The 24,552-nt window shown below is 34.2% G+C and overlaps 4 protein-coding genes and 2 non-coding genes across 10 annotated transcripts; 3 read left to right on the top strand and 3 right to left on the bottom strand.

The window, feature by feature from the left end:
- The first annotated feature begins 2,346 nt into the window (after window positions 1–2,346).
- On the top strand, window positions 2,347–6,535 carry LOC126852707 (calcyphosin-like protein). Of its 2 annotated transcripts, none has more exons than XM_050597758.1 (5): window positions 2,347–2,737; window positions 4,146–4,302; window positions 4,773–4,950; window positions 5,224–5,433; window positions 5,759–6,535. In XM_050597758.1, exons 2-5 carry the CDS (start codon window positions 4,148–4,150, stop codon window positions 5,858–5,860), a joined length of 645 nt encoding a protein of 214 aa, XP_050453715.1. In that variant the 5' UTR covers window positions 2,347–2,737; window positions 4,146–4,147; the 3' UTR covers window positions 5,861–6,535. The 2 variants fall into 2 exon arrangements, with proteins under 2 accessions (XP_050453715.1, XP_050453714.1); XM_050597757.1 differs by having other exon boundaries at window positions 2,348–2,639.
- Window positions 6,536–7,376: 841 nt separating this feature from the next.
- Window positions 7,377–7,447, bottom strand: Trnag-gcc (transfer RNA glycine (anticodon GCC)). Its single transcript has one exon. It is a non-coding gene; the product is annotated as a tRNA-Gly (tRNA).
- A 314-nt stretch (window positions 7,448–7,761) lies between these two features.
- Window positions 7,762–7,833, bottom strand: Trnad-guc (transfer RNA aspartic acid (anticodon GUC)). Its single transcript has one exon. It is a non-coding gene; the product is annotated as a tRNA-Asp (tRNA).
- A 421-nt stretch (window positions 7,834–8,254) lies between these two features.
- LOC126852704 (27 kDa hemolymph protein-like) lies at window positions 8,255–15,605 on the top strand. Of its 3 annotated transcripts, XM_050597753.1 has the most exons (5): window positions 8,255–8,562; window positions 8,639–8,757; window positions 13,247–13,720; window positions 13,851–14,016; window positions 14,146–15,605. In XM_050597753.1, exons 2-5 carry the CDS (start codon window positions 8,718–8,720, stop codon window positions 14,405–14,407), a joined length of 942 nt encoding a protein of 313 aa, XP_050453710.1. In that variant the 5' UTR covers window positions 8,255–8,562; window positions 8,639–8,717; the 3' UTR covers window positions 14,408–15,605. The 3 variants fall into 3 exon arrangements, with proteins under 3 accessions (XP_050453710.1, XP_050453711.1, XP_050453709.1); XM_050597754.1 differs by lacking the exon at window positions 8,639–8,757; XM_050597752.1 differs by having other exon boundaries at window positions 8,255–8,757.
- A 532-nt stretch (window positions 15,606–16,137) lies between these two features.
- Window positions 16,138–20,553, top strand: LOC126852700 (interferon-related developmental regulator 2). The gene is made up of 6 exons (XM_050597745.1): window positions 16,138–16,420; window positions 18,613–19,085; window positions 19,180–19,433; window positions 19,491–19,734; window positions 19,854–20,069; window positions 20,155–20,553. The coding sequence occupies exons 1-6, from the start codon at window positions 16,387–16,389 to the stop codon at window positions 20,239–20,241; spliced, it is 1,308 nt and encodes a 435-aa protein (XP_050453702.1). The 5' UTR covers window positions 16,138–16,386; the 3' UTR covers window positions 20,242–20,553.
- A 523-nt stretch (window positions 20,554–21,076) lies between these two features.
- Window positions 21,077–24,327, bottom strand: LOC126852699 (uncharacterized). Of its 2 annotated transcripts, none has more exons than XM_050597743.1 (6): window positions 24,180–24,327; window positions 22,901–23,631; window positions 22,703–22,825; window positions 22,450–22,614; window positions 22,203–22,367; window positions 21,077–21,669 (listed from the first exon to the last, which is right to left on the bottom strand). In XM_050597743.1, exons 1-6 carry the CDS (start codon window positions 24,217–24,219, stop codon window positions 21,391–21,393), a joined length of 1,503 nt encoding a protein of 500 aa, XP_050453700.1. In that variant the 5' UTR covers window positions 24,220–24,327; the 3' UTR covers window positions 21,077–21,390. The 2 variants fall into 2 exon arrangements, with proteins under 2 accessions (XP_050453700.1, XP_050453701.1); XM_050597744.1 differs by having other exon boundaries at window positions 21,441–21,669; window positions 22,156–22,367.
- Between the last annotated feature and the right edge of the window lie 225 nt (window positions 24,328–24,552).

Genomic DNA, 24,552 nt, shown 5'->3' with positions numbered 1-24,552 from the left:
TTCCCGCTGTTCTAGAAGATTCACTTCACAGCGTCGGGCGAATTATCGGAAATTGAGTTATCGGCAGATAAACTTCCCTTCTTCTATCCCCTATTCGATTATAATTCGCATACAAAATGATAGAGATTAAAGTTACTTTATCAATTATTCCCAGACACTTGACTTTTATTGTGAACGATCTATTCTATATTATTGATGTTTGTCACGTTTATTGTGATGTCATTATGATATAAAACATATTTCAATTTTGTTGTAAAAGAAAGCAATAAAATAATTAACAATGACAAATTGCATACAGATGATTTCTGTTAATAAAATGTCAATGACAAAATTTATGCGAAATCAAAGTTTCATTCGATAAATTAGATGTTTTATTATCGACTGTCAATAAATAAAAAAATTACTTCAGGGATAAAAAAGGGATCATTTTTTCTTGATTGTTGATAACGATCATTTAGCGCAAAATATTATCTAATAAAATAAATGTCTTGTTTATCTTTTAACTTTTACTTCGAAAGCCAGCATAGATGTGTGATAAAATTACACCGAAACTTTGAAATGATATTTACATTACATTTATATTTTATATTTATATTTTTTACATTATATTTATATTTTTTGCAAAAAGAGCAACAAAACATGTAAAAGAAAATCATCTTTGTAGCAAATGAGCAATCTATTGCCTGAGTTTTATTCTATTTGATAAGAAAAAATTACTACTACCTTTCTGTTTATATAGTCTATTTACAATCAGTATTTACAATCAGTAACAGAGTTTATTTTGTCAATATTGCTCTCCTTTAAAAAATCGCTAATTTTAAAATATACTTTTTATTTTATATATTATTCGAATATGTGTCTTACTTTAACGTCAACCGTGACTGTGCTTGATCACGTGTGTTATTGTTATTTCATCGTCATACTGCAATAAATCGCTAATTATCGGTCTGCGATTACGTGTCAGTAAATGCAAATGCGAAAGTTCAAGAACGCGAAACGTGTAATATACATGTAATTTACATGTATGTAAGAGCAACATTAGCAACTATGTTACCTCTATACTGTGCGCATCTGTCTCTAGACAGAGCCGATCAAATATGTACGGTAATTTATCTATATATTGCGGACACTCTTGTGTTCCGTTCGGTTTGCGCGCAGCCATCGATATCAAACTCTAATCACAGGTCAAGGTGACATTATTATCGCGCATTGCTAAAACGAGCAACGAGATGATAGTCTCGATAATGTATCGATAATGAGCGCGTGTTAATCATTTGGCTTCGAATCTGTCTAGAGATTTTATCACAATACAGATGAGTGTCTCATATCATGAAATAATTAAAAATTCATTTTCCATTTTCTTTTTATATAATAAATAATAATAAATAATTATTCTCATAATATCGCAAGAGCGCATTTAAAATTTTGCATCGCATTTATTTACGAATGAGACTTTTCTGTTGGATTCTATTCACTGTCGAACAAGGCAATATATACTTCCCCCCGTCGTCTCTTCTCTCTCTCCGATGAAAGAAGAATTGAAACCGTTCGTGAGAATATGCAAAATCGCGAGAACAATGACCGGATATACGAGCAGTTCATTCGAGACTTGCTTTGTTGTCATCGCAATTTATTGTTTAAGGCGATTACGTGATTTGCAGCGCAATATGCGACGAGGCATTAAACGACGCTCCCTCGCTCTAAAGAATCGCAATGTCTCGCGATTAATGGAGCGAGAATGATGTAAATGTGTTAGTAAAATAGAAAAAAAAGCAGAAAATAATTTTTAACAAACGAATAAAATAATAAATATGATAAATAAAATGCAAATATAAATATATCTTTTCCAAAGACCTGCATTGATATATCCGCTCATAGTTTGTCAATTATTTACATTCATGTTTTTATTCTTATCGATAATAAAATTTTAGATATAAAATGAGTAAAAAACATATATAGCGCGACCGTTCAATGATCATCATATTTAAATCATTCTAAACCGTAGCGGTCAACTATCCAGACAGCATACAATATTTATAAAATATTTATTTGAATATTTTATATAAATATTTACTTTTTACTTACCATAAATATTATATAAAATATTATGATATTTCAAAAAACAAATAGTAAAAATGTTTATGAATATTTATTATAAATATTGTGTGCTGTCCGAGTATCAAATCGCGGATGAAATCCGACCAATTATTCTTCTTGAAGACTCATTCGACCCGAGGAGTCGAGGGTTCTCCTCTTCCTCTCCAATCGTCCGTGCAAAAAACAATCATAATCGATCGATCGATCAATCAATGGGTCGATCACGCGTGCAATCGTCGAGGTTCGCGATGCGCGTGTGTTGTGACACGCCGGTCGTTATGGATACGTCGCGACGTCCCGGGGACCAGTGTATAGCCACTTCCTACACGTCGTCCAGGGTGTGTACGTAATGTGTCGTCGTCGTCGTGTAGAATTCGCGACGGTCCGCTATGCCGAAGAACCGCCACTCGCCTTCCGGTACTCTTGGAAAAGACGTCGCGTCACCGCTGCCACCGAAGAGGAAAGCGAGCTCCGTCAGTTTCTACTTCCTCCCGTGAAGCCGTTCGCGTCTTCCGCTGCACACGCGTTCTCCGGAAGCTGAGGTGAGTGGTACCGGAGTGGCGCAGAGTCGACACGCAACAGAAAAGTCTCCAACGATCATCTTCCCGTCACAAATTGCACATATAAACGAGTTATCCCGGTAAATTTTGTTTTTCTATGCTCCCATAATCGCTTCGTATGGATTCGTGAATAAAATTCTATTTGGCGTTTCTGAAAATATACAGATATAATATAAAGATATTCCGTCATCAAATCGTGGATTCTTTATCATGATATTTCATGAAGCTAAATAGATTATTTGTTTTTTTTTTTTTTTTACAAATTTCTTAATTTCAGAACACATGTGTGATTATTTCTGTGCTCAATTTCTTAAATTAAGAATTTTATAAAAAATGTAGTTAGGACAATTTTGCTTCTGAAAACTTTCGTTCTACTTTTTCTCTATTCCCAGATCAAACCGGCTATTTTCGCAAATATTCAAAGCGCTGTTCGTTCGTAAATATTTATTACGCTGACGACGGCGACGTTTCGTTTACCAACAAAACGACAGGCAGATGAAACGCCAAGTCGATATCGTTGTAAGATCCTTATACTTCGCGTTGTTTTCATACATCGTATAAAAACCTGGCTAATATCGTCTTGATTTTATATAGAGCTCTCGAAACTTAACGTTTTATCTAAACATAAATATTGATCGTGGTCTTTAAATTCTAAAAAAATAAAACTGTTTTATATTTCTAAAAATATATCACAGCCTCTAAATAGAAAGGATTTTTCAATGTTGTATGTATTATTTTTTAAATAATTTAATTTTGCATTAATTTTTCCCAAATTAAATTTGCAGAATCTATTTGAACAATCATAATTGGTTAAATGTATTTCTAATTTATTTAATTTAAGCAAGATATATGCTGTGGATATAAATTTACTTATTCTCGGCGCTGCGTGATTAAAAAGCAATGCGACCGGCAATATTGTTTGGGCAACAACAAGGCTTTTTTATACGAAGCTTTCAGAATGGATAACGCGATTCTAAACACAAGGGAGATGTTCCGTGAAATAATTAAAGACTACTATTAACAGAATGGTCGCGATGCTGTACACATTAAGGATGGCCGGTGACATTAGGGGCATGCGAATATCGATGACACAGTATAAAAAAACTGACATTATTGTCAACTTAGTGGTAGAAAGGCAGTTAATCAATAACCCAGTTTTCATCCACCTCTATCCGCACGATAGTAAATAAAAAAAGGAAACGTAATCGCTATCGCTTATCGTTATGAGCGCAGAATATTACACATGCATTTAATATTTCTCGATCCGCGTTACATTATTGATAATCGACGTTTTGTTGGAATGCAATGAAGAATTTTTTTTATAACATTTTCTAAACTTCTCCTAAATTCGATTTCATCTCCATTGATCGAGCACAAGCTGCATTATCTTCTGACGCCTATCTGGAGCTCGAACGCGGCTCCCTTTCTCTTCTCTGTCATCACCTGACTCATACTTGTCACGTGAGCGAATGACGTTTCTCTTTTTAGCAATGTTCAGCTTGAGGCCCCACAGTGCCACCACGAGACAGGAGCTTGAGATGATCAATAAGGCCCAACGGGCCATACAGACCGCAACGGATCCCATTGAGAAGCTGCGTCTGCTCTGCCTGGCTAGAGGTGCCAATGGCATCCTCGGTCTGGGTAGGTAAGTCCCGAGAAACCTCTTATTTACGCTGTTATTATCAAATGAGGTCGTCACGCAACTCTCCCGATGCGTAATTCTGGAAATATGTCACATTTCAGTCTTTCTCTCTCTCTCTCTCTCTCTCTCTCTCTCTCTCTCTCTTTTAGATTATATGCACATTTACATAAATATTTATATGAATGACTTATAATCGATGATTGATCGCAGAAAGAGGAATATAAAAAAAATTTCATACATCTCGAGCTTGTAATATTTGTCCCATATGATTAAAAACAAGAGCTATGTAAAATGTATCGTTACTCGTTTGCGAATAAAATAATTTCATGTCATAAATACGTTCGAATGCGCGGATGATGATACGGTTTTTGCTCGATTCAGAAGCATGAATTAGCTCAATATCGCCGTCCTTTGTAACGATTGTCCTTGAGTTTTATCCCATCTCATTGTGTATAATGTTTTTTTTTTCTCAGAGTATTCCGTCGTATGGACGAAGATGGAAATAAAAAATTAAATCTCGAGGAGTTCAAAACGGGTTTAAAGCAAATAGAGCTAGAACTATCGGACGACGAGATTGAGGAAATCTTTCGGAAATTTGACACCGACGAGGATGGAAACATTAGCGTCGACGAGTTCCTCGTCGGCATAAGAGTGAGTTTTTTTTATTCTAATGTTTCTTTCGGCGCTATTTTATCTGTTGTCCTCGAGCAAAAAAAAAATTATACATCCACAATTATATATCCATAGATTCATATTTCACGTGTTGAAAAAACTGACTAATAAGAAAATATTTAATTCATTCAAACATAAAAATCGTATTTAAAGATTAAGTAATCGCAAAATAAAAACATTATATATAAATATACAAATATTTAAATATATAAATATGTAAATTTTCGATAATAAAATCATCCCTCGCATCAGCCACCGATGTCTCAAAGCCGGCAAAATGTGATTGAGCAAGCGTTCAACAAATTGGATAAAAGCGGCGATGGACGAATCACTATCGACGATCTCAAAGGGGTTTACAATGTCAAATGTCATCCGCGTTATATTAGCGGTGAGGAAAGCGAGGAGAGCATCTTGAACAAATTTCTTTCGAATTTCGAGCACGGCGGCAACGCGGACGGCATCGTGAGTATTTTGATGTCATTTCTCACATTTGTTCTATAGAATTAACAGCGTATGGATTAATTAAAATATGAAAGATTGATAAATAGCAGCGTATCACTTTACTCAGCATTTGTTCGCAAATTAAAGATTACGATATAATTATAAAAAGATATGCTATATTTTTTAAATTTTTAAATTTTTTAAATTTATTATAATACCTCTGTTATAATAATACTACATTGAATATTTTTAGCATTATATTTATGCAATATATTGTTATATATATTATTTATTTATATTGTAAACAACTTACTTTGATCAGCGTTGTTCTTTCTTTCGGTTGCAGGTAACGGGAGAAGAATTTATGAATTATTACAGCGTTATCAGTGCGAGCATAGATCACGATGCGTACTTCGATCTGATGATACGCAACGCTTACAAGCTGTGATCTCTGTATTCCGTGAGATGATACGATTCATGCATCCGCCTGTTCGCTATGCGAATCAACATCGCCATTCTGCTAAAACAAAAAAAAAATAAATTAATATATTAGCCGCTACGTTGCCAAGTGTGTCCTAGCTCGTTATTAGATTCGCACGTATTTCTGCTAATTGCAATTTACAAGCGTATTATTTACAATGTTAATCATTCGGTTGACCGGATGACCGAAGCTAAATAGCACATACATACATAACTTATTAATCGTTATAATTTATCGTAACATTCTCGATCGAGAAGAAGCACGCATAAAGAGACAGAAGAGGAAAGAAAAATTTACCTTAAAAAACTTGTTAAAAATTTATCTCTGCGATTCTTTCTTTTTTCTTTGTGCAATTAAATATTATATAAATTCAATTTCCACATTCTCGATAAACTGTCTAAAGATTTATTTAAATTGAAGAAAAAGTTGTTCGCCAGCTAATTCTTCTTTTCGCCAGTTTTTCTTCTTCTTCTTCGACGCTTCATTAGTTAATTATAAACAAAAAAGTTGGTTACAGGGTCCAGTTTTACGAGAGTTGCGACGAATACAAGATTGCGCACACGTTTATTCTTTAAATACGTTTTTTCTCTTTCTGTAATCGTTATGCTTATCCTTCTACAAATAAATACCTGAATATATTGACATGATTTATAAACATTTTCATCTCTTATGTATATCTAAATTTTTTATACAGCTCGATATAATTCTGTCATCCTCTCCCTCTCTGTATCTACATATTCTAATATTAGAATATTCAAGTTTCATGCAACTTATTTTTAATAACGCAGAAATCACAAGGGTGAAGAAGAAAAAAATGCGTTACGACTTAATCGGAAGATTAATATGCAATCAGAGTACTCCCTAGCAAGGGAAATAATCTCATTTGTATGGTGCATGATTTGACATAAGCGATTATTATGCTGACAGAACATATATTGTAATGCAATTCACATTAATATGGGAATTGTCGAGCTGTATTTAATAATGCAAATAAGCTCGGCTTTCCCGTTCTCGAAAATGATAGTGAGGGATATTTCCGCGAAACTGGCTGCATCAACGTTCATGAAATTCTGCAATCTCAATTATTTAATTACGTCCAATCGAAAGTAATGTTCACGTAACATTTATTACTCTTTGTTGCAGATAAAAGTTTCTATTGACGACAAAGCAACTCTTGTCATGCGTTGCTTCATATGACGATTTTATTTTATTTGTATTCAAAGTCCGTATTACAAACGATCTTTATTTTATGTCCATAGTACAAAATCGATAAGCAATCGAGATTACGATCGCTGATTACGGTTACGTAATTAACAATTAGTCGCGATAAAATATAATCTTGTGCTTCGTTAGATATCTTGCAAAAGCTGTCTTCCTTCTCGGCAAAGATTTTTCTATGAGTTTGTAACTAATGTTTATAAAAGTATTTCGTTAAATTTGTATCACATAATTGCACAAATGCAAAGTAAAAAAAAAATAAGATTGCATCGGCCGGGAATCGAACCCGGGCCGCCCGCGTGGCAGGCGAGCATTCTACCACTGAACCACCGATGCTCGATAAACTTGTTATTTTAAAATGTATAAGAATTAATAGCATGAACTACATTCTCAAATTTTATAAATATATATCTTTTATAATATATATATTGAGTTTTTAATTTTATAACTATCCTAATTTGCCATACATATACAAAAGGTAACTCTGATCTTGCTTCCATCTGAAATCTGCGTTCAAGTGTCTAGTTATAAAAGAGAAAGAAAGCATTAATTTTAAAATTAATAATTATAAGAGTAAAATTTTATAACGCGATTTTCTGGCAATCACATTTGTATCACAATTATAATTGTTTAAAAATAAAAAAAAGATCCTCCCCGGCGGGGAATCGAACCCCGGTCTCCCGCGTGACAGGCGGGGATACTGACCACTATACTACCGAGGACTTGACGATAGAGTTACCAATTTTGTGGTACATATTTAGTGACAACAAGCATAAAGAATAAAAATTTTTCAAATTAATTGAAAAAAATTGCTCACATTTGTCCTACCACTCCTCCCCACAATAACAACCACCTAATTTCAGTCTGTTCACAAGCGACATATATATATATATTTACACAATAAATATAATTCTCTTTTGTCGTTTTTTCTCAAGACATTGAAAAGTGAAAAGACGGCTTAGTTTGATTGAAAGTGAAGTATTAGTCAATCTTAATTTGCATTTTTTATATTCACTCGTACATTTTGATCCATCCAGCTCCGTAGAAAGAACTCCTGTGACGATTGCGACGAAACATTCATTGCGATAAAATTTGAACATCGCGCGGGCGCGAGATGGCATCCGCATATAAATCCGGCGCACGCGCCGAGCGCGCTCAGTCGCGGAATAACCATCGTTGAATCTGTCACGAGCTACCTATAGTTTCTATCTCTTTCTCTTCTCCTTCCAAAATTCTCTCCTATATCCTTCTCTCCTTTCCTTATACTCTTTCTCGCTCATCCTTTCTCCCTTCTCCTCGTTCGCCAGCCTTCCTCTCCGACCAATTGTTACGAGTCAGCTGTGACACATCGCGCTCGCTCGCAATAAAGGATCGGCGACAAGAAGCGAACAGAGACGATCCGGCTGGCAACGAGAACGTATCTTCGCTGTGCGTGTGTTGAGTAGAGTGAGGTACGTCGCCCTCCCAAAGTACACGTGCATGTGTACGTACACGCTGTAGCGACTTTACTATATATATATATTTCAGTGCGTGGGTGCGCTGTGTTACAGTCGCGTTACGCTCGATTTATTTATCCCCCCGTAAGTGTCGCCGTTCTGAAGATAACATGAGGTTGACTACGTATACTGCCATAGTATTATTCCTCGGTACGTATTTCGGATGACTGATTTCTGCCCATTGATCATTTGCCTGCTTCCTGAAACTATACATGTATTTGATTACAATAACGATAGATAATTTAGTTGACTATTACATATGATCTACTTTAATTGACATTAATAGACAAGACTTCATTAAACTTTATCGCTTTCGACATGCTATTTTTTTCTAACTGATATGCAGCTCTATTACATAAATAGATCATCAGAAATTCAAGCAGATATTAAAAAATGCGTTGAATATAAAACGAGATATGCGCGAATAAAAATATTAAAAAGTTTCGAGTTATGTTGCCGATTTTTAACATGATTTAAAGATCCCCATTTCACCTTTCATTGTAACGTGAGTAAAAGAGAGCTGGTTGCGATTAATATACAAAAGTGATAAACAGAGAAAACGACAATTGTTTGTACGAGATAATGATAAACGTTATCCGGAGGAATTATATGTAGGAAATCGTCGAAAGAGAACGTGGAAAAATCCGTGGATTAAATCTCAACTATTTTTTTTTTTTATCTAGGATGACCGTGAGATATACGTGCACGCATATGTATAAAAATATTTTTAATAGTATATATATTATAAAATATTCCAAGACCACTGTCAAGTCGAAATGTCAAATAGTTTATGATTCATATTATCATAAATAATAGTCGACAAGATAATTTGACGACAAAAATGTCCATAAGGAAAACATTTCAATTCCTATTTTTTTTTATAACATTGCAAACAGTCTTATCTTTGAGATATATACACTATAATTATTTTTTTATTTAAAATATTTTTATAACTATAATATGCACATCTGGAAAAGTATGTATAACTTCTCAAAACATTTTTTCTCTACTTCTCTGACAAATGATTTGCACTGAATTAAGACATTCTCAGAATACAGGGAAGTTCGTTGTAAATTATAAAAATTGTACGAATAATTGTAATTTTTTTCGCAGAAAAGAACGATTTTATTTAAAGGAGAGATTAACTAAACTAGAGAGGATAATAAAAATCTATTATTCAAAAATAAATTTTTTTGTTCAACACACATAAAAAAATATCCTTTCAATTTATAATTACAAAGTGACACTTCGAATATTCACGAATAAAATACTTTCTTTCAACTTCAGATGCGCTTCCTTATTATGTTTTCAGAAAGGTTTCTCAGTCAGTCTAATGTGACTAAAATGCAATTGAAAAAGTGTGTCATTTCAACATGAAATGTTAATAAATTGAGTCCATTGTTTTATGCCAACTCGCCAGTTTATTGCCAGCTGATCAAATTAGATGTCAAAAGTCAATGCCACGTTACATATATGCATTATATTCGCCGTCAAATGAGGCTAAAAAAACGCACGTACAAACGATTTCTCTCGATTTTAAAAGTCAGGATTTTCAAGCTTTTTTAATTATTCTCAGATGTAATTTAGAAATTCCAAGTCTTATATTATACATGCGAATATTGATTAGTTCTGGAATATTTCGCAAGATAGGTCCGATTTCATCTCGATTTCTAATGATTAATGATTAGATAATCATATACGCGTAATACACATATAATATACATATAAATAACACATTATTGCGATAACGTAATCTGCATTCGACTATAAAATGCATCTCAACTTTTGCAATTGCGGTTAATCATTGCATTCATTAATCGATTGTGAAGATTGTCGATCTCATTGTTTTAAAAATTTTAAATTCCTAATTGTAATAATAATTCCAATGAGAGTCACACCATTCGTAAGTGCGTGCAATTAATTGAACGATTCAGCTGTGAATAGATCTCTTTGAAAAGATGAGAAGATTTCAGATTTCACAAACTATTACAATTTAATGAAATAAATAAATAAATAAATAATATATATATATATATATATATATATATATATATAACTATTTAAAATGTTATGAAAATATTAGCGATTTTTAAAAATTAATATTTATGTGTGAAAAATTATAAATTATAAAGCGTGCGTTGGATTTTAATCCACTCGGTTTTTATTGGATCGTCACATATCTATTTATAATAAAGCGATAACGTTTGACTGTTGATCTGATACAATCTTCGACACATGTTGATCGCACTTTGTCCCGCGATTATGCATTTAAACGTCTAATCTCCATATTATATTGACAATCTAGATATTATCTATATTATCGATCTGCATCAAACAATATTAATCATTAGGTATTATAATGATTATCGTTCATCGAATGAAAAATAAGAAAAATCTTCAGAATAATTCATCTTATTCAATTTCTGCTAACTATTTCGATAGATCTCTGGAAAGAGATTGTAAATTTATATAAAATAAAATTAACGGTATTTTAAGAAATATCTTGTTTTATTTAATGAGAGAATTTCTTTCCATTCTTTCCAGCAAAATTAATTATTTAAAAATGCCTCAGTGTCATTAATCTGTGTATAGCTTTGGAATTTTTCTCATTATCTTATTATGTACTTTCGCTATAGCATTGCGGAATCTGTTTAGGCTTTCTGTGGGACAAAGTAATACAAAAAATTTCAAAAAGCCTCTGCATAAAATGTAAATACACGCGGAAGTCTAATATAATGTTATTTCAACAAGCAATCTAAAGGAGCAATGATATTTTTCGCATATTATTAACATAATTAGTGTATAATTTAAAGCTCATAACTCCTTTATTGATCGCCGGTTGTAAATCGCGAAACGACTCACATACGTAACACGCGAAATCAGCGAACGCGTCTCGCTTTCACTGCACGTAACAATTTTCTATGTATCATCGTAGAGGAAGAATTCGAGTAACGATTCGTCGGCGTTAGTGAATCCATAATACTTGCGTAAGATTTGTAATATCGCGAATAAAGAAATACAAATGACAGATTACTTAGAAAATATAAAGGCATAGTTATCGATATATTATACATACATATAAGTTATTCTTCTTAAACTTGATTGATTTTGTCGGCATTTTTTGAAGTTTTTGGTGGATGATATTACATGTAATAGGCTTTGAATTTCTTATTTAAAAGACGAGTGAAGAAACTCTCTGTAAAATAACACGAGATATTCTTGACTTATTGTTAGATGAATTTGCATTAAAATAAGTCGAGCTAATCTCTCACTTTGTCTAAGACAATCTTTTAGACCGTCACGCGAATTGTCAAATTCTAGCAGACACATAATTGAAATGTTGGCAATTTTCTACCTGTCATTATCCTAAATGTCAATCAAGAGTGTAATGTTCTTTATAACATTATCTTCTTTCTAGATACGATGATTCATATCTAGACATATATTTTCCGCTTTTGAAACTATGTTCATTGTTCTTCATATATAAGCGATAAAATAATCGTATTACTCATAATCGTAGCGATTTAAGAATCTTCCACGCTGTAGAGCGAGAGAGGAAGAAACAATAACTTCAGGTGTTGTTGAGATATGATCTGCGTATCAAAATATCATAGAAAATATGAAAGAAGAGTTCGAAATACAGTCGAGTTAGCTTGCCGGCATTTTATCGGTTCCTGTGTATTTCCTGCAAGAGAAACGTAATAAAGGAGAAAGATAATATGTATGCTGATTGAAAGCTGACTAATGCGAATACAAAGTCCGTAGATTACGCGTTTTGGTCTCGCGTGCAAGGAAGCTTGGTTCGAAGAGACTTCTCGACAAATACCTCTTTCTGTTGCTACCAGAATAATTTAATGATTCAAGGAATGATAATCTAATATCATTTACATTTTCCATATTATGTAGCTTTGACCAATGGTTAATTTGTAGCATCAGCGTTAGTCTCAAAACATCGGTTATTCCGATATAAAACGCATACCATTGCGTTATTTTAAATTAGAAAACTTAAAGCTGTAGAAACGCGATTTCAAAACAAAAACGACGCTATCTATTAAATATTATTATTAATAATAGACAAAAAATTCAAAAATTAAAACTTACCTTTACGAAGTCCTTTCTCGAAGTCGGACTCTGCTAACAAAGTTTTTGCCGGTTTAATCGAAGTACCATTGCATAAGAGCGCAATTTCATATGCAAGACATATTTTTGCATAACAAAGGCGATCATTGTATGTCGGTTTTGAGCGAACTGTCGTTCGTTGATAAATGGACTGATCCGGTTCGACCGATGTTTTCTTTCCTGTATATATAAAAGAAAATATTATATAACATATGTACAACCGACAAAACATAATTTGAAGAAAAACACGTATAATTAGTGAGATTGTAATTGCCATCGATTTCTCTTTGACGTAATACGAAGATATATATTATATATTCCGTAATTAAATATAGTCCGTAATTACTACTATTTATTTTTTCTTTCAACGTTAAATATGAAAGTTTAGATATAAAAAGCGAAATAAATCGTAATTTTATAGATCTAGTCGGACTGAAAAAAAATATTTCTATATAATATATATACAAATTTTGTAAGAAAAAATTATCTCTCTATTAAAGATATTCTTTCTTTATTTTAGGTTTTGTTGCATGTATACATTCGCAAGAAGATATATCTACCGACGAAGTACTGAAACAAGTTGGCCAAGTGATTGGCAACAATACCGAACTGAACAATCTGAATACATCAGCACTGCCAAGCATGGAGGAGGCGAAGAATCTCTTTAAGGAGAAATGTACGAAGAACGGCGGACCAGGTGCATTCGAAAATGCACAGCAAGCACAGCTGAATATGGTGCAATGTCTTCAATCGCTCATCAACATCACGGAACTTCAGGCAGAGATGGAGAAGTACAAGCCGACCGGTGATCTGGACATAGTGTTTAAGAATTATTGCAACAAACGCTCCATTTTGCGTGCTTGCGTCAACAATTTCACCGACACGGTGGAACATTGTCTGGATGAGAAGGAAAGAGAAAACAAGAAGATTGTGCTGAACATCACCGACTCGTTGTTAGAGTTTATTTGCTACAAAGAGGGAGATCGCATTGCCCGTAAGTTTGATAGTTTTACGATGCTTATTTTAAAAATCTTTTCTAATTCTAGAAATTATCTCTCAAATACCTCATAGAGGATTTTTTTTATGTCTATTGTTAGTATTATAATAATCTTATCTCTTTATAGTTTTCATATCGGCCGGAGGACCGGAATGTTTTCAATCTAAACAGAACGCGATTCAAGATTGTGCCAATAATACATATGGTGGTTACATACCAAAAACTGATCCCTCTAATAATTTGATCGGACTGGAAAGTTTGCCGTCACTGACTTTCGGCAACAGAGAATGCAGGTAAGATGTACACAAAGTCAGAGCGCTCCACTTGAATATTTTGGACAAACATGCTCTAAATTTTATATATTTTTTATTAATTTCCATAAATTAAACTAAACATTTTATTACCTCTGATGTATCACACAGGGATATGAACAGCCTTCAAGCCTGCGTTGTGGCAGAATTGGAAAAGTGTCCAGATCCAACACCTGCAAACATAATGGATTCCATATTTAATTTCGTTAAAAGAGTAACACCCTGCGAAAATATACTCAACGCGCAAAGCGCGGCCGCCACCGGTTCAATGTCAACATCCAGTGCCTCGAGCCTGGCAAGCACTCTTTCCACCTTAGCAATCATTCCATTCATCGTAGCAAGCTATAGTAATTTCATTTCTGTAACAATGTAAACATATACATTATAAAATTTTAAAGTATAATCCAAATAGATGTCGATGCGACAAAAAAAAATGTGATGAAAGTATAAGGCGGAATATTTGTATGATGAGGATTTACCCGCGATGAGGATTCACCCGGGAACAAAAAGCGTGCTGTTCTAATATATATATTTTTTTTTTATTATATAAAAATGTTTTCTTTCATTTTTTTTCTTTTTTTATTAACGAAACAAATTCTCAATTTTTTTTTGCAGAGGTATACTGTCTTTTACCTCAAAAATAATGTGTGAGAATTATTTAAGACGTTAATTAATTTAAAATATTCAAATAATAGCAAATGACAATTTTTATTTTATTGTTAATTGATTAGTTCCCGCGTAAAATTCAAGTATTTAAAATTTAAATGTTAATTCCATTTTTTACTAAAAATGATACAATCAAATCTTTTTTTTTTATCTGCTACATATTAAATTATATATAAATAAGTATATAAAATATATAAATATTAAATTGCTATATGTTGAATATATGTTCGTTTGTGTTATAGACATAATTAATTTTATTTATACATTATATTTATATATCTACTCTCTTAGCCCTGTTATTTGTTATATTGTGCAAATAAAAGCATAATGATGATATGAGGAAATATAACACCTTTCAAAAAAAAAAAAAAAATTAATTTTAATGTACATCTAATAAATTATATTACCAATATTGTGTTTAATAGGAGTACAATATGTTTAATATAATACATTTTTTATATTTTGTACTTGTTACAGTTAGGTGTTAGGTAACTCCGCTTCATAAGCAAAATGCCATTGTTGACAATTTAGATAATGTGCATTATAAAAAATTATGACAATTTGCTTACCCCAAAAAAAAAAAAGTATATAAAGTTATATACTTTACATGCAGGATAATAAATTATGCGTAAGTTATATATGGGGTTCACAGTTTTTTACAACTTTGTACAATCAAAAGATGAAACAGTATTGTGCTCTTAGAATTAACAAAATTGACATGATGTTTGATACTGGTAATGCATAAATATATGGGTATTCATTTTATTAATGTAAATGTAAGTAACGCATAAGTTACGGCAAATGTATCTTAATGTTATAGTTTAAGTACCAAAGTCCTTTCATTTATAATGACATATCTCTTTAAAACAATAAATTAATAAATTCAGTATATTATTTACAAACAAGTTTTCTTATTTCATACAAGTCTCTTGATTTACAGATATTAGAAGGTTTTATAATCTTTTTCCAAGAATTTGGCTTTTAATCATATCTCAAATATTTCTAATATTATGAAAAATATTTCAGTTCTTTAAAACTAAATACATTGCTATTATTTATAATCTAAAATTCTCTTAGGACAGTTAGAGGAGTTTTTAACATTATTATGAAATTTAACATATATTATGTATGAAATGATAACTTTGCGTATCTTTTTTTAACCGTGTTCCGATATTTGCCAGTACTGAAAATCTATAATGTACGGGATATAAATTATAGATTTCCAGTACTGGCAGTAATATTGCAACACGGCCTTTGTATTTCAATCTTTCTACCTGCGTATTATCCATTGACCTTATAGCTCAAATCCCGCCGGCGAGTCTGCGCAAGCTTTTCGACGCAAGTGACGTAAGGCAGAATTGCAACAGCTGATTGGCGCGCGAGTCGCGTTCGGCCGTATTCGTGATGGTTCGAGCATGTTCGTCTGGTGGCCAGAAGTGGAAGACGAACGACGGATAGGACTATAGGATAGCCAGTGCCAGTGCACTTGAGAAAGCCCGTCGCAGGCTGTCTCGGCGTGTATGTTCTGAACTCTCCGCAACATGTTAATGAGTTTTCGTCTGCTCCCATCGAAAAATTCACGTGGTGTATTCAGTATACGAAAGAAAAACACTAGTGCAAGACATTTACCCTCTTGATCGAGTTTTTCACCTAGTACTAATTGTGCAATAAGCAGGCTGAGGAAGGATGCCAGGCAAAGGGGGCAGAAGAGGAAAGTGCGGTAAGCACAACTTCCACCCGAATATCATATTTCGTCCCTTTCGTCTTGAATCGATCCTTTCCTTTCGCTCTTTTCCTCGTCCAGAGAGAAAGAGAAAAAAAAAAAACATATTCACGATATATTAGCGAGAAAAAACCAGAACACGTGACGTGCTCGACGTGCTTATTAAATTATCGATTCGCACCCCGTCCCGTCCCGTCCCGTCCGCTCGCTCGTCCGTTCCAATGATTCATCTGCGCGGAATGGAAATCTTATATTTATTTGCTCGGCTCTCTCTGCATATATATCATACGTCATCGCGGCACAATGTCGATTCACGTATCTTCCCGTTTCGAGATGCCAGTAGACGTCCGCCTCTCTCGTCTATTCCCGTTTCGCGCGCGAAAATTTACCCACGAGCGATTTTCCGCAGCCATGGCAGACATTACTGTTCCCATGTGACTCTCACGCCTCTGGCACATGGAGTTCTGATACACGGAATCGCGACGCCGCCGATCCACAGCATCCGCATCGGAATGCGAATAAAAAAATAAAAAAAAAAAAATACGGCGAACATTTTGAGAAACACGAGAAGGAGAGAGCTATATCGGGGACATCCTCGAAATCGGAACGTGTCCTCTCGCAAGAGGTTATAAGACATTCCGTGCGAATGTTTAACTGCGTTAAAAACTTCAAAGTTTAATGCGGATATCGCGTCGTATTACAATACATATATTTACGCACGATTAAATCATCGATGCTTTTGTAATAATTTTAATGATGGAACGCCTGGAAGCCAATATTGAATCATATTAAGAGATATATTTTCGACCGTATGACATATCTCTTTTCGCTCTTTCGCTGAATATTTTCGCTTTCTTTCCCTTTTGCTCTCATTTGCGTCACTTTTATTCATGTATTTTAATAACGATTCGCTCGATATATCTCGTTCAACGCAATTTTGGTTGCACGCGGAATATAAAGGAATTTACGCAATCGGATGCAATCCGTGGCAATAGTTTTCCTCGTCAATACATATTCCTTTCTACGGCGCGTATGGTTGTCCGTCGCGACTCTAATCGAAAGCAGATAAATACATATATTCTCGCGCAGTAAAAATATTTTGCTTTGCCCCTCAATCAAGGTCCTTGTCTGGTTAACTTGACTGCGAGTTTTAATTACTCGCTTACGTCGTCTTTATATAAATCGTCGTTTTTGCATGTTAGTTCTTTTTGTGCCTGGTTCTTCGTATCGATAATTCGATACATAATAATGTTGCGATAATATAATCTTTTCCAATCGATAAAATTTATATATAGTCGAAAATATATATGTAATTTTCTTTCTTTTTTTTCTCTTGGAAATTATATGTATACAATGATACATTAATTATTTTTTTCATGACGTATAATTTTTTTTTTTTTTTTACGTATATAAGAAATTGCGGAAACTTTTGACAAATGTAGTTATAGAGCATATAAGATAGATATTTAATTTAATATATAATTAAATATATATTTTTATTATTAACTGAATATCTAATATTTCCAATTTTAACTTCAAGTTGAAAATAAATTTTTCTGTAAAAATGCATGATACAATTTATCGCAATTCCTCTTTTTTATGATTATAATCTGCTGTGAAACATGTAAATAAAATTTACAGAAGCGTGTGTAACAGCTTTGTACATTTTACATTATATAACATGACATTCACTTTCAGGAGCTGTGTTATTATTCCTCTCATATACTCGAATTACATACGTGTTAAATTCGTAGTTTCTGATCGACGTATAAAACTTGAAACATTCAACATCGATTTATAATTGATAAATTAATAATAAATCGTTATCCGATAAAGCATTCTTCTCTTGTGATTGGCTGAGAGAAAAGAATAGGAATAAAATTATCCATCGTTCTTAATATTTATAGACGTTAAATATTCACAAATATATGAGTGAGACTCGCAATTCCATATGGCAACAGTCGTAGTATCTCTTACCAAACATATGTGAATCATTTCGCACGTATTTTTAGCTTTAATTAATCGTAATTAACATCTCGGTAAAGACTAATAAGTTGAAGTTATGAGAGATATGCATATCGAAATTCATTTTGCGTATCTCGCAATCTCGCAGTTCACTTACAGATACACCAAGCTATCTATGCAAATCATTATTTAACCATATCTTACATCTCGTGCTCCGATGATAGGTGGAAAAAGAGCTGAATTTACATCTGACGAGGACTCGGTCAACAATGATGCGTGTAGCGAGATCAGCGGCCAATCTGACAATCGTAGCATACTGGAGGATGCGAACGACAACGAGGTGGATGAGCTCGCGCAGCAAGAGGCGTTCGAGGAGAAGCTGAAGGAGGCGATCGACGGATTAACGCAAAAGAGCGCTAAGGGAAGGATCATATGTTGTAATGGTATAGAGAAGATCTTCGCCATCAAGTACATTCCAGATTTCGTCGAGGATAGAAAGATGACCATTACGGATGCCATGGAGCGCAGCTTGAAAAAGGGACGGGGCGACGAGCAGTCGACCGCGGCCAGACTCAGCACTTTGCTGTGCGTCCAGCTGGGCGCTTTTGAGAGCGCGGAAATGGTTTGTAGGGATCTGAAATCGACCCTCACTTTCATCGCCAACGATAATACGGCTTCTGTCCACGCTCGCGCCGAAGTAATCTAAAAATTTATTTGATTATTATTATAGATTTTGGTTTTGCGCGATTGCATCAGCGACAGATAATCTTACTTTAATAAAATGTTTTCAGTGTTGCTGGGCATTAGCCATGAATCAGTTTTTGTCCGGCAATGATGTGGCTGATACCGTGGAAATCGTACAGTTACTGTCGTCCATCTTCTCCGGTTCCTACTTGAAAGGTAATGGCGCGATCGCAAACATATCCTCGGATGTGGCGGCGTTACATGCGGCAGCTATCTCATCCTGGACTCTGCTTCTAACGGTCATGACTTCCGCGGATATCTACAATTTGCTTGCAAGCGACAGAATCAACAGTTACATGCCGTAAGTCATCGATGTATTTTATCCTTGACGCGATCAAACTTGTTCTCTCTCTTCCAGTTCTCTCAATCGATTGTGCGAATTGCTGAAATCGCCACACCTCGATGTACGCCTGTCAGCCGGCGAAGCAATGGCCGTGATATTCGAACTCGGCCGTGATTTCTCCGCCGATTACGAGCAGGACTGGGCGCTTGACCTCATCGAAATTCTCAAAGAACTCGCCACGGATTCCAACAAGTATCGAGCTAAAAAAGATCGCAAGCAACAGCGTGCTAATTTTAGAGATATTCTGCGTTATATCGAAGTAAGTTGTATCGCGTGCTATACTGTTTACGCGGAATATTTAGTCTGTTTTGAAAAGCAAGAGACGTAAAGATTTCATGCCAATGCAAAAAGATCTAACGAGACGTCTTGTACTTTCAGGAAGACATTGTTCCGGAGATGCATGTGAAATTCGGCAAAGAGATTTTGTATTTAGAGGGATGGTGTGCGAGGACCCAATACAACGCCTGCTGTCGGCTGTTAGGTCCTGGTATTAATATCCATCTTGCTGAAAATCAACTCTTGCGCGAGATTTTCCATCTTGGCAACAAAGTTCTACCTCCATTAGTAACAGTGAAAACGAGTAAATTAGAAAGAGTAGGTATCGAAATTTGTACAATAGAAAAAATCGCTTATTTTAGCAATTTATGACTGATTTTTTCTTCTTGTTCTTAATTCACAGACATTGATGAATGCGGCTGCGTTCAAGGCACGCACCATTCAGCGCAACAAGAACCGCGATAAACGATCCGCAGCCATGGCACCGTAATTACACTTCTGCTCCTATGCTGGCTGTCTGATGTTACTTTGTGTAATGTAATTATATTTGAATTTTTTTTTCATTAATTTATTGTAACTATATTTAATAGCGCGAATTATCATTTCTTCGATATCGAAATTGTACAGATATATTCCACGCATGTACGTCTTCTTCTCTTGCAAAACATTATGTATGTGATGCTATCCCTCGCCGCTTTTTAGCAGCTTTACTTTATTTAATAAAGTCCATGTGTGTGTATATACAAGTCTAAATATGTATATATACAATGATAGTGCTGTTAATATATATATACAAACCTTATTTTTTATAAATTATTTCAGTAAATGTATTGACTCCGATATTGATCATTATTATATATTTTAAACGGTTATTACCGCCCTGTTATTTTTTTGATGTATATTATATACGTTAATAACTGTACACGACGTTTTAATTGCTAATTTTCATCTCATATTTAAAAATCGAATTTTTTTTTTCATTATAACACATGCAAACATATTGTTTGAGATTTTTTGCATATTAACATTTACATACACAATTAGAAGCCGTACATATTTACTATCACTGTACATAATTACATGTAAGTTGTAATGATACACATTCAAATAAATTAAAACGTAGATCATAAGGATAAATGTAAATGCTTAAAATTATTATACTTCCTCCTACTTTATTATTTGTCAAATTTATAAGTTTTGCTATAAAACAGTCCAACATATGTTTAGCAGACCCTGCTGTTTTTCACTATTAAAAATGTCAATCACAGTTGCTTTTCTCAAAAACATTATAAAACGATCACGTATAATCGCGTACAACAAAATAATTATGTAATTAAGTACACTTCAATCTTTTTCTCGATATATCCATAATAATTTTTAATCATTATTATTTCGACGCAGTGTTACATAAAAATAACCTCGCACATAATTATTATGAATTATCACTAACATTAAGCATACAGTCATGGGAACAATCTTTGCACATTTTTCATTTGTATAAGGCACATTAAAATATATAAATATATAATATATATACAAAAAATTCTTAGAAGACTATAAAAACTCGCAGGCGAGTTTTTTTATTTGCACAAATAGATCGCTATATATATAATAAATATATATAATATATAAAAACAACCTACATATGCAAATTAATCGTCTGTGTTTTAAATTCTTTTTCGGATAGCATGTGCCATCGATAGCCCAATATTCTTGACACTTCTCTCTCCGTGTTCTCGTAAGTATGACTATTTACCTTTATCCATCGATAATACTCGGGCGACCAATCCAGGATCTTCGACCAGGCTCTATCACATTTCTTCAAGATAGCATTTCGTCGAACGTATAAGCAGCGTAAACGTTTCGCGGTAGAGACGATCTCTAGAATTGTAGCTGTTGATATTTTGTCTCGTATCATCTATGGAAGAAGTATTACCATATATCGTTATAAATTAATAAAAATATATAGATAGCAATAAAATGTGATACAGTGCGTTAAATTTTTTAAATAATTAGTATTTATCATTATAATAGACATTTTTAAGAGAAGCTAGATTGTTGATAATTCGTAATATCCACCTTCAATTTGAAGTTTACTTGTATCAGCTCTGAAAAACTGCAGTATTTACAATTGTTTAATTAGCTATAGTAAATGCATATAAATAAGAAAGAACATTTTTACATTTTGGAATACAGTGCAATAAATAAAAAGGACTGAGAAGCTTGTGGGATTATTTAAGAATAGTGCAAATATTTAATAACAGAAGAAAACTTGAAGAAAATAAGCCTAGAATAGTTAGAAGAAACTTACGGTCATACAATAGCAAAAAAAGACTTGAAATGCGTAAAGGTACGAGGACATGCCAGCACATCATAAACTCGCATCGTTAACATCAGTTAGCACCTTTTAGGAAAGCTATCACATGTGTTGATTCAAATACAAAATGCTACCAGTGTATGCAGGTTCGGGCACATTCGGCAGAATTGCACTAGCGCCTCATCCAATCTCTTGGCGAAGTTCCTGTGCAGATAGTACCTCGTTACTCCCTTGAAAGCGTACACCCGTATCGTCGAATCGAAGAACGCTCCATGAGTGAGCACTGTGGATGGCAAAATCTGAAAAACAACAATGTTATAGCATTAAGAAAAATTTTTGTATACTTCTTTTTAAATATGAATTCAATATTATTTTTTTTACTTGCGTATTTGGATTATCCAACACTATACTGTGACACGGTATGGCGCTATGCTCAAGTAAGTCAATAGGCAAAAGTATATCCGTGGCTTTATGGCTTTCTATCTCAAAATGTACTTTTAAATAAGGATTATTCGCTTTCATCTTTATCCAAGATGATCTCTTTGGCTGAAACAAAGAAAAGAAAGCAAATAGATATTTTATATCTTTTAACATGCAATTAATATATATGTATGAGAATCAAAATTGCAATTACCAATCTTATGGTGGTATCTTTTGGACTGTATTGATTCTGTAAGATATGAAGATGTTTTAATTTTGTATAGCCTATTAACTCTAGTACATCCTCGTGCAAATTTTGGGGACTAATAACTAAGACCTGAAAAACATTTTTTATATAATATCGAGAAATTGATACATTATAAAACGTTTTCACAATACTTGATATACTCACATTTAAATTAACAAATACTCCAACGTGTAATAACGGGCAATTGTAACGCGTGGTATTTATCAATATCAATTTCGACAAGGTCTGAGTGCAATTTATACAAATGTCGTCCATTAAGTGTAAGGCCTCATTACTCTCGAGCATCAGATCTATTAGTTCAAGACATCTAAGATTTTGCAAATTTCTCATAAGCCTTTTGAGTGCTTCGAGCAGCTTTCCACCTGTGCCAAAGAGTCTAATCCGATCAGGATCGTTCCTGTTTGCCATGTTACAGGGAAAGGTGAACTTAAGCCTACGAATGTAGGTACCCACGCCGGCCACGGATGTGTTGTCGAAGCCTTGTTGCTCGGCATACCATGATATCATGTTCATAAACTCATAAAGATTGTAAAAATTAAGCATAGGCTCAAATATGAGCGAGCGAAAGTTCCTGCCAACTTTGTTCAGACACGTAGACGTTCTTATATGATCCAAAACGTACTGCCAACCGCTGTAATAGTTGAATTTTCCTCGTGTGAGAGTGGTGTCCTCCAGGGTGAATGTAGACCATACATTCTGTAGTTTGAAGGCACGATACCACGATCGGCACACCAGAGACGCATAGTAACGTTCGCGAATGGTCAAGTATGAAAAAATCTCCTCCAGCAGGATATCAGGAATCTGATCCCAGCGGCTATACTCCTTGTAAAGTTTATCCTCCTCCGTGTCCTCCTCCTCCAGATCTATATACAAGGCTTGACAAAACAAGACATTCATTTTATTCCTAGTAAATACATTAGATTCGTATCTAATAATGCTGTGTTCTTTCTCTCCTTGTCCTACTTTTATGTTTTTACCTTGAATGCAAATTATTTTTAGACGATATTAATGTCAATTTCGATTGTAGATCAATGTTGGATTTCTCTCTCTTTTTCTTTAGGAGAACTATTTTGCACACCGGCATTTTTTATACGTGACGTTATACATGTCGAATATTATATCGGGAATAAAAGTTACATTATATTATGTATACGAGGGGATGTCATGTGTGTTTTGTGACAGCGTTTGTTATATCGCTCGAGTCAATTAAAATGCAGAATTGACGCGTGATCGAAATTTGATATCTGAAACGTAAATTGGCATAGAAATCAGTCAAGTATATCCGGCTTGTACGCAACTGCGAAATTGCAGAACGAAATAACATGTATCCGATCGTCGTGGATTTTTTTCAGTGAGACAAAGAGAGAGAGAGAGAGAGAGAGAGAGATAGAGAAAGACGGAGTATCGTCGCGCGCGCGCTCACCTTTGTCCTCTTCGTCGAATTTCCAGCAGCCCCTGCTCATTTTCGATACGATCGATGCTCATCGGTGTTACAGTTAAAATAACGTATCTCCGCATTGGAGTATTTATACGCAATATTGCTAAAAATATACCATAAAAATGGGAAGGGGCGCTTGCCGCGACCGATCGCACACGCCATGATGCGATTTTGAATAGCTGTTCCGCGCAAACTATACTCGCCGCTTATCTGGCGTCTTGATTTTTCGCATAAATGCCGCGAAAATCGCATATAATCTCGAAACACGACGATGACTTTATTTCACCGAATCTCTCCAAAAAACTAGTTTAAAAATATTAAAAACGATTGAAAAAACCAATTTTCTCGCGTGCCGCTA

Source organism: Cataglyphis hispanica, chromosome 11, assembly GCF_021464435.1.
Source record: "Cataglyphis hispanica isolate Lineage 1 chromosome 11, ULB_Chis1_1.0, whole genome shotgun sequence".
In the NCBI taxonomy this organism is placed as follows: Eukaryota; Metazoa; Arthropoda; class Insecta; order Hymenoptera; family Formicidae; genus Cataglyphis; species Cataglyphis hispanica.
This window is presented reverse-complemented; position numbering and strand designations above follow the sequence as displayed.